This window comes from Neolamprologus brichardi, chromosome 7 (assembly GCF_056152115.1).
Source record: "Neolamprologus brichardi isolate AB-2024 chromosome 7, ASM5615211v1, whole genome shotgun sequence".
Taxonomy (NCBI): Eukaryota; Metazoa; Chordata; class Actinopteri; order Cichliformes; family Cichlidae; genus Neolamprologus; species Neolamprologus brichardi.
The window spans coordinates 48,462,767-48,471,740 of NC_142110.1; the positions used below are offsets into that span (position 1 = coordinate 48,462,767).

Below are 8,974 nucleotides of genomic sequence, written 5' to 3' on the forward strand. Positions count from 1 at the left end.
TTTCCAGCTTGTTAAGAGCTGAACCTACACCCACATTAAATATATATATATATTTATATGTGTGTGTGTGTGTGTGTGTGTGTGTGTGTGTGTGTGTGTGTGTAGATTCCCCATGCTAAGGCAGCCTGCCGCAGACATGAGGTTTTTAAAAAAAAATATGAAGTCATGTCAGCTTGGATGTCACCCGGATTAACAAGGTCCAGATGTTGAGGAATCAGGATGCCCTGATGAGAAGTGGGCTACTGGAACAAGAAGGCATCAGTGGGCAAGAAATGAAATTTTTATATATGAATATTTTTGAAGAATCATGTGCAGAGAATACTAAACTATAATCTGTACACTCATCAGAATTCCTCCATAGCAAAAGAGTCTAGGTGCAAATGTGGCCCGTCTGCAATGCAGGCCTGCCACCTTTTTAAAATATTTGCCACAATAGCAAATGAAAAATGTAATGAAGTGGGTCTCTTCTTTTATACATCAATTTTTTACAAAACATCACACGGCGTTGTGTAAAAAAAAAGTCTGGAGCCAATCTTTATTTTGTTATATTCTTGCTTTCAAAGAGCTAGATGTATAATTCTTGAAGTGTATCAAGATGATTCCCCAAATCCTATAAACTTAAGATTTGGCATATCTGCTGTGCAGTAGTCCTTAAAAAATCTTAAAAAAAAAGGACACTGATGATCAACATCCAAAAGTCATGCCCTTAAGGGCCTGGGCCTTTAGCTGATCCATCTACTGTTTACCAAAGCCTCAAATCATCATCGATAAATTAAAGGTCAGGAGAGAGATACGGTGAGTGTCAACAACCCTGTGCAGAACGCGGTGGAGGCTTTATCGTGGGTTTGTGGTTGCATTCCAGCCAGTAGTTTAGTTGATCTTGTTAAAATTGATGGAAATATGAACGCATAAAAGGGCCATCAGATTTTGAGGCCCCATGTAATACAATCTGATTGTCAAAAATTTCAATTTTCATCATACCAAGGATAGCAAACACTCAGAAATAGCTCAGACTTTAACATTATTGAAGCAGTGTGGGATCAACAAAAGTAAGCCAACATCCAAAGAAGAGCTTTAAATGCCCTTCAAGAAGCCCAGACTACTTAAATAAACCAAAAGCACCTAGTAACAGAGCAAGAAATAAAGGGGGACTCAAAACATTTGCTCTGTATTGTATATCTTTTTTAGTAAATCAGAATAGGTTAGCTTGGTTGGAGATCCCAAACTTGCAGGGCTGTAGGTAAGTAGACACGCGCACACACTTAGGGTTGCTATCACCCCCGTCTCCCTCTCACCTCTCTCCCCCATTCAGAGACATGCGCCTCTGTCTTTCTTTCTCTGCTGTACGTGATAAATTCCACTGCAACCTCTGGTCATTCCCTTTGTTTTCTACCTTTATTAAGTAAGACCAGCATTCCTAGCATTCAAGCCGCATCCTCAATGGCTTCATGAAAGCGCATAGAGACGCCGTCTCCTGATTGACTTTCCAATGGACACATCCTGTGCACCTTTCAGAGGTCGTTTTCCTCTTCCTTGTCCCTGCAGCACACGGTCATGATCAGAGCTCTCCTTTGAGAGTAGTCCGGATACCTGCCGCAGTGTTTGCTTGGCCAGCTGGAAATGTGTGTTTGTGTGTGCGAGAGAGAGGAAGATGAGAGGCAAGTGAAGACCAGGTGGTCACCAAGGTCTTAAGGGAAAACTTTATAACAGGAGAAGACTGGCTCACAGCTTTCTGCATCCTGTTGTGTCTACAAGCTTCAGCAACACCACCATTTCCCCTTTTGAACTCGTAAGCCTTGTCAAAGTCCCCTTTTTAGGTGTGCTTGTTGTTGTCCAGGATTCCTCACAATATGACTTTGTATATTGTTTTATGCACTGTAAAGAAGACAGTATGTTTTTTAAGTATTACTACAGACTGCAGGGCAATGGTAACACAATCACCAGTAATAACTCAAATTGTTTTTTATTATAGGCTATTTTTCTTTCATTTTTACATATACCACATTATAGAAATACATGTAACATGTGTATATCTTAATGAAAAAATAGAAAAGAAATTGAACATTTTTGTGCTTTAAATGTAACTGTAAATAGATTAACAGAAATGACCGTGTGAAGTTAAAAGCGGTCAGCAACTGTAATTTAAAAGCTCCATCAACGAACATGAAAATGTAGTTCCACCAGTGTGTCCACAGTGATCTCTGCAGTTATTTAATGGCACAATGTACAAAGAAGTCGTTAACTCTTGGTTCTAATACGGCAGCACTTAAGAGGGGAAAAAAGGGGGAGTGTAAAGTGCGTGTTTGACCAAGTGTAGGCCTTAAAGGTTAGAAGGTGGTTAACATTTCTTGTATACAGTACCTCTGAGTTGTAGACAGGCCTGCATCCATATCTGTAAATGTTAAGTATAGAATGGAAACAAGACTTATACGTTGTACATATAGAGATATTTTTTAAAGTTGCTTCACACAGAATCATTTCTGTGTAACTTTAAAACTTTAGGTTCTTATTGCTGGATTAGGATTAAAGTTAAGACATCTTTGAGACTGATGGCCAAATGAGTTGAAAGTGTATTGTTTCTCTTTTGTTTTGGCTTTTTTTTTTTAGTTTTTTGAAATTTGAAAATAAAATAACAACCAGACACAGGCCCATCTAGTTATGCTGCTTTACTACAGAGCATCAATAGCCTTGGCGACTTGGCCGAAGACATCATCCACTGGCAGCTCTGAGTCAACCTGGGCAGAATAAGATGACAATGGATGCGTTAGAATATATGTTGACGTTTCACATGAGATTCAAATGTTGTTTTTCCGCTGTCGCAGCAGTCGCACACACCTTCCTGACAATACCACGGCTCTCATAAAAGGCAATCACTGGCTCGGTTGCTTTGTAATACAGGTCTAGGCGCTTCTTGATGGTCTCCTCGTTGTCATCAGAGCGGCCGCTGGTCTCACCGCGTTTCAGAAGCCTCTTGACCATAGTCTCTGCTTTTGCGTCAACGTACAGCAGCAAGCAGGGTTTGCCGATCTGTGATCAAAGACAGTTTGTTCATTTAAGCTTCCTTCTTTCTTTCTTTTTAAATCATTGCTGCAAAGATGAATTAAGCCCATACCTTCTTCTCAAACTCCTCCCCCTGCTTCACCTCACGGGGATAGCCATCAATAAGGAAACCCTTGGAGACATCAGCCTTGGCAATCATGGCTTCCTTAATCATGTCTAAGACTGTGTCCTGCAGGTAGCCCCAAAACATTATGATCAATCTTCACTAAGATATGGCACTGACAAAAAAAGCTGTCTTAGAAGAGCTGACACTTGTATTTTGTCTTTTCATTTAGTATTGGACAAAAAAAACATGAAGCCTTTTATTTTCTTTTAAATTATGCACACTCGCAATTATTTCAGTAGTGCCCTCTCTTACCAAAGGTACCAGCTCTCCCTTCTGCATGATGGCCTGGAGATGCTTGCCCCTCTCAGAGCCGGAAGCCACCTCGGCACGGAGCAGATCCCCAGATGACAGGTGAGTGTAGCCGTACTTTGCCACTATCTTCTCACACTGGGTGCCCTTTCCAGAGCCAGGCCCACCTTTAAAAGAAGATTTAAAAAAAAAAAAACAACAGTCATGTGGCATGAAGGCAAATAAAAGCTAAATGCGCTACTGCTAAAGTGCTAAGAGCGGCTCAGGGTACTTACCCACAACAAAGATGATCTTGGCATCTTTGAGCTTGTCTGAAATTAGCAGGCACAGACAAAGTTATACATGCGTGAATTGGGAGGTTTTTCTTGACAGCAAAAGTTCAAATCACAAGGAAAACGTTTTTGTAACAAACCGTATTGATAGTCGGATGTGGAAGAAAGACGCGCACATGATGAAGAAGAAAACACGTCCATTTTTAACTGCTGCAACAGGCTGTTTAGACTGAGCTTGTTTATGTCTAGGTTAGTGCTATTGCTTAAATAGTGTTGGCATGGCAACTGTTGTTACCCCTTGTTTTGTTGCCAAGTGTTCCCAGGCACTTATAACAAAGTCTGAATTGCAAATCTAACCAATAAGGCCATTTCCATTTGCTCTTAATCATATTCTGCGATCGTGTCTGGGTTTTTCATTAAATGCAATATCACGACAAAGAATCCGAGCGCAATATTTTTAAAATGTACATATTAAAACCTTCCCTGTGTTCTCCAAACTGTCCAAAAGAGGGCAGTAGAGTTCATGGAAACGCAACAGTCTGCCTGCTTTCCTTTACTCCATTAGATTAATAATAAACACACAAATGAACACGTTCCACCTCATTAATCATCAGTAACGAGACATTTATAATAATACTTGAACAGGTGTATTAATTACCTGCCATTGTGTTACGTCTGAGTGTTTTCGGTCAACTAAAAGAGAGAAAAGGACACAGAAAAGTAAATATATTTACAGACGATACATACAGCAAGCAAGGTCAAGCAAGGCATAGATTTATAGGTGGCCCTTTAATGTATAAATCAATAACTTTGGATTATGTATGCATGATCACCCTAATTACTGTGCCAGATTTAGGCTATAATCACCATTTTCACCTCTACATATTCTTTAAGCAATACAGGACAGTTTTGTGTGCTCAGAAGATCAAATTGCTCTATTTAAAATAGTTTTTTGTTTAATTTAATTTAATTTTAGAATAATTCCCAACATAAAATTGAAAATAATTTGGAGATTTCAGTATTTATAATTAAAAGTTTAACAGAATTCATATGAAATCTTTAAGAAATTGACATAAAAGCAGAGAAAATTTTGGAGTAGATATCATAACAATTTTATATTTTACACAATATTCCAACTTTTGGGGGGAAATTGGTTTTAGTAAAGGTGGCAATATTACTATTCCTGGTAAAGTCACTACAGTTTGTTTGTGTGTGTGTTTTGTATAGTATAATGTAGGAAAAGCCAGTTTTCTGGTGTGTCATTGAGCGTACAGTGTACTGAGCACGATTGAGCAGACACAACAGCACGCAGCATGCTGTTAATGGCAACCCTGCTTTTCTTTCCTATAGTGTAAAAGCTGTTATGAGCATATTTTGATTAACAAAACCTTTGGCGTAATAAAATACCTTTTAGTGTTGTATTAATAGACCTGGGCATATCTAAAAAAGACAATAGCCAGTTTGTTTCCTGTTTACACGTCCGTTTTAGATGACTCAAAGACAGAAGTCTGAAGAATGAGGAAGAAGGCTGGGTTGCTGGCATAAATAAGCATGTTCAAGTAGCTGCATGTCCGTCTGAACGTACAGTTGAAAAACAAAATACTTTAAAGCAGGGCCAGTCAAAAATATGCCCACACACTCTGTCAAGTTGTCATGTATTGTTTCCTAAATTAAATGGATTGCTCTCAAACAGCTGTTGTGCACTGAGATAAGTTTTTGCACTACTTGTGTGTAGGGCTGCCACGATTAGTCGACTAGTCACGGTTACGTCGACTATCAAAATCGTCGACGACTGCTTTAATAGTCGACGTGTCGTTTGAAGCTTTGTAAGATCACAAAAGACCAGGAATAAGTAGTAGGATTTAAGAGTGTAATAACGGACTGAAACAGAAGATGGCAGCACTGCATGTACAAGGATGCCAGCTGCCGTTAAACCCGAAGAAGAAGTAGCTCTGTCCCAGAATTCATAGCGCAGCCCAGCTCAGTTTCCAACAATGGCGGCAGCTAGTTCATTTTAATATTACTCTTATTATTCTTTCTGGGTCACAAAATAAACGTTTAACATATTTTCAGGCGAGAATGTAGCTGTGTAAACCTCAAATATCTGCTCAGTTTATCAAGACACCACATATTTTCAAAAGCGCTCCGACGTTTTCAGAGACGTCTGTTACCCACTAACTCGATAGCTAGCCGGGGGCAAGGCTCACTAGAGCCCGTGAGAACACCGGACTCCCGGCAAATCGTTTTCAAACCCACCGCTGTCTTTCGCTACTCAGGTTAAATATATATAAGTCACCTAGATAACTTAAAAATGTTACTGTTTGGCTTTTTTTTTTAGTATTTTATTTGTTCTTGAGTAAATCGGTTTGGCTGAGATTAAAGTTATAGTTTTTACACAGCTGAATAAATGTCAAGCAGACAACTGATTATCAGAAGTGTGAGATGCTCGAGAGTATACTCCGGTGTCCTGTTATATTTTAGATAGCAAGGAGTTTATTAAACTTCACCAAAACAATCTGCATTTCATTAAAATGTAATAAACTCTCATCTTGTCTTTATTTTTAGTTAGCACATACCTTACACACTTAAAGCTGTAAGCTAATGATAGTTATATAAGAGCAGATGCTGCTGGTACAAAAAGCTGTATGTTTTACGTCCAATGGATGATAATCTGATTAATCGGTGACTAGTTGACTATCAAAATAATCGTTTGTGGCAGCCCTACTTGTGTGCCTTTGGAGTTATGCATACAGCACTTTTTGGCTATTGTGCTTATTACTATGTTACGCACATGAAACAAACTGGCTAGCTATAGTCTTAAAGTAACCTAAGAAGCTGCTTGTATGTCAAATTAAATGTGTGTCAAAAGGCAAGGGAGTACTTCTCAGGTTACTTGGTGCCTCCAAGTGCCTTGGCATGGGCACTAAAAAGGAAAGGACACACTGTACACCAGAAAAAAAAACATTATATGGTGACAAATATCTTCATAGGTGCAGTGTTGGACATTTTGAGTGTAATCGAGGAATGTGTATTTGAATGAACAACTAAAAAACAGTATTTTAGGATTTATTATTTAATAGGAGTTAAATATTCCTCAAGGATCTCCAGGAACTGTTTTACTGTGGCACGATTTTATTAGAATGCATTAAAAGAACCACACCTCGAGGAGTAGCATTAAATTAATTGAAACAAACCTGACCTGGTGACATTGCAGCAGTTTGCATTTTATCTAGCCCTCGCAATTCAAATAGTACAGTTTGCATAGTGCCAGGTTGCAAAAATACGCTTGCAGAACAGTGCGATGTGAGTAATTTTATGGCTAAACTGCCGGACAGAAAAAGTAAGATATACATTAAAGTATACTTAATCTGAAGGAAACTTGTACATTCCTAAACCTAGTGTGTGCTTTTTGGTTTGCGTTAAAAGTTTGTCAGCTTGTTCTCTGATTCTCACTTGTACCACACCTCAGTGCTCCCTGCTGTTGCTTCTCAGGTATCCAGTTTTATGTCAGCAGCCATTAACCCTGTGGTCTGGGTAAATGTCACTCGGAGGCTGACATCTGAGTCAGCACAGAGCCTGTTTTGGGAGTCTCGGTGTGGCCTATTATGGTGCCACCTTCTGTGTCCTGACATGTCATATGTGTTCTAACTCCTGATTGCACAACTCCAAGGTGTGGGCATGGCATTTAACACTGTCTTCAATTATGGAAGGGAAACATACTACATTTCCTCGGGAGAGTCTTAACAGAGACGTGGTGTCCAAATTGTCCCTTATATAATCCTGCAATATGAAAATTCAATTCAGTCCAATCAAGTGCTGATATTATTTAGAGAACCTGATATAGTAGTGGTGGTCTATCCATATATGCAGTTTTGAATTTTTTAATTCTATCTGTACAGATCCTACAATCACCATTACATCCATCCTAAGGAAGATGGGACAGTCCATCTCGCCTGCACCACCCTCATGTCTAATTACCGTTTTTAAACATGCGGCCCTGCTAAAAAAAGACTCAAGCCGATGTGCAGCTGTTAAAGGTTTTCTGCCAAGCATTCCTAAAAAGCCCATGGAGATGAAGCTCTGACTGACCGCCCCTGAAAGCAAAACACAGAAACCGATGATCTAACAGTACATTCTCCCTGTAAATCGTTTGGTTACCAGGGTGCTCTGCGGTTTTCATTGAGAGCGCTGTCCCTTTAAGGGAAATCAGGGGACCCTTTGACGTCAGTGCGGTGGGAGATATTCCGTGTTGTTTGTGAAAGGATGGAGCATGAGACATTCAATTGTTTGCTGTGGGTGTTATTAATGTGTCTGTGCTCCAAATTGCACGTAAAAACAGGAATCAATAGCACTCAGCCCTCATCAGCTGCTAATGATCCTCGCGGGCTCTAAAAGCTTTGCAGCAGACTTTAATGGCTACGCGGGATTGCATGAAAATGCCCTTTTAAATGGCTGCAGGTTCAGGAGAATGTTGACACGGTATCAAAGTAGAAGAAAACCAGAGAAGGAAAAGTCAAAGCAAAACAAGCAAATACAATCAGTGCTAATTATAGTTTTGGGGATAATTATGATGCAATGCCTTAAGTAACGTCACTGTGAATGACAGACGAGCCCTGCATGCCTTTACACTGCAAAGAAATCCATGATTGGCTCCTTTGGCACATAAAGAAAAAAATAAATGTCAACCATTTTAAAGTGTGACTAAACGGTCTCATGACAGTTCCCATAAGAACCTCTGCCTCTGTCATTCCCACTCTCCATCCCGTCAAACAGCCCTGCCCACTTTGTCTCTCCGATATTTCTCTATTTGTCTCCCTCTCTGACAAACCCAGCCCTGTTCAGAGGCGTTTCCTGCCTGTTTTTCCTCTATAGAGCCTTTGTCCTCTGTACTGACCTCTCCTTCGCGTTGTGGCTTTAGATCTCAGCGCAAGGGGCTGCTGTCCCTGGATCCCCGTGTGCGTGTTACTGCACAGTTCCTGCTGCACGCCAGCCCTCCCTCTCCGCTTCTATGCCTTTTTATAGCTCGCCTGAGCCTGCTCAAGTTTGCATTGCATTCTGGGTAGGAGGGAGGAAAGAAGGGATGATGGACAGGAGGAAGTGGGGAAAGCGGAGTGGCATGGTCTGACAGCTGCACATCAGTAATTTACTAAGGGGGTGTCCCTTAGTAAATTACAATCTTGTGGTCAGTGTGTCTTTGCAAGTTTGGGGGATATCTGATGAGAAGAGGACATGTGACATGCAAAAATGCTCAATGTTTGAGGAAGTTTGATTAAGTGATATGTAACCA

General features: G+C 40.2%; 1 protein-coding gene across 2 annotated transcripts; it reads right to left on the minus strand.

Annotated features, from left to right (window-relative positions):
* Window positions 1–1,947: 1,947 nt before the first annotated feature.
* ak1 (adenylate kinase 1) lies at window positions 1,948–8,717 on the minus strand. Of its 2 annotated transcripts, XM_006788988.3 has the most exons (7): window positions 8,582–8,717; window positions 4,346–4,380; window positions 3,691–3,726; window positions 3,419–3,582; window positions 3,113–3,229; window positions 2,836–3,027; window positions 1,948–2,735 (listed from the first exon to the last, which is right to left on the minus strand). In XM_006788988.3, exons 2-7 carry the CDS (start codon window positions 4,350–4,352, stop codon window positions 2,670–2,672), a joined length of 582 nt encoding a protein of 193 aa, XP_006789051.1. In that variant the 5' UTR covers window positions 4,353–4,380; window positions 8,582–8,717; the 3' UTR covers window positions 1,948–2,669. The 2 variants fall into 2 exon arrangements, with proteins under 2 accessions (XP_006789051.1, XP_006789050.1); XM_006788987.3 differs by lacking the exons at window positions 4,346–4,380; window positions 8,582–8,717 and adding an exon at window positions 3,828–3,942.
* Between the last annotated feature and the right edge of the window lie 257 nt (window positions 8,718–8,974).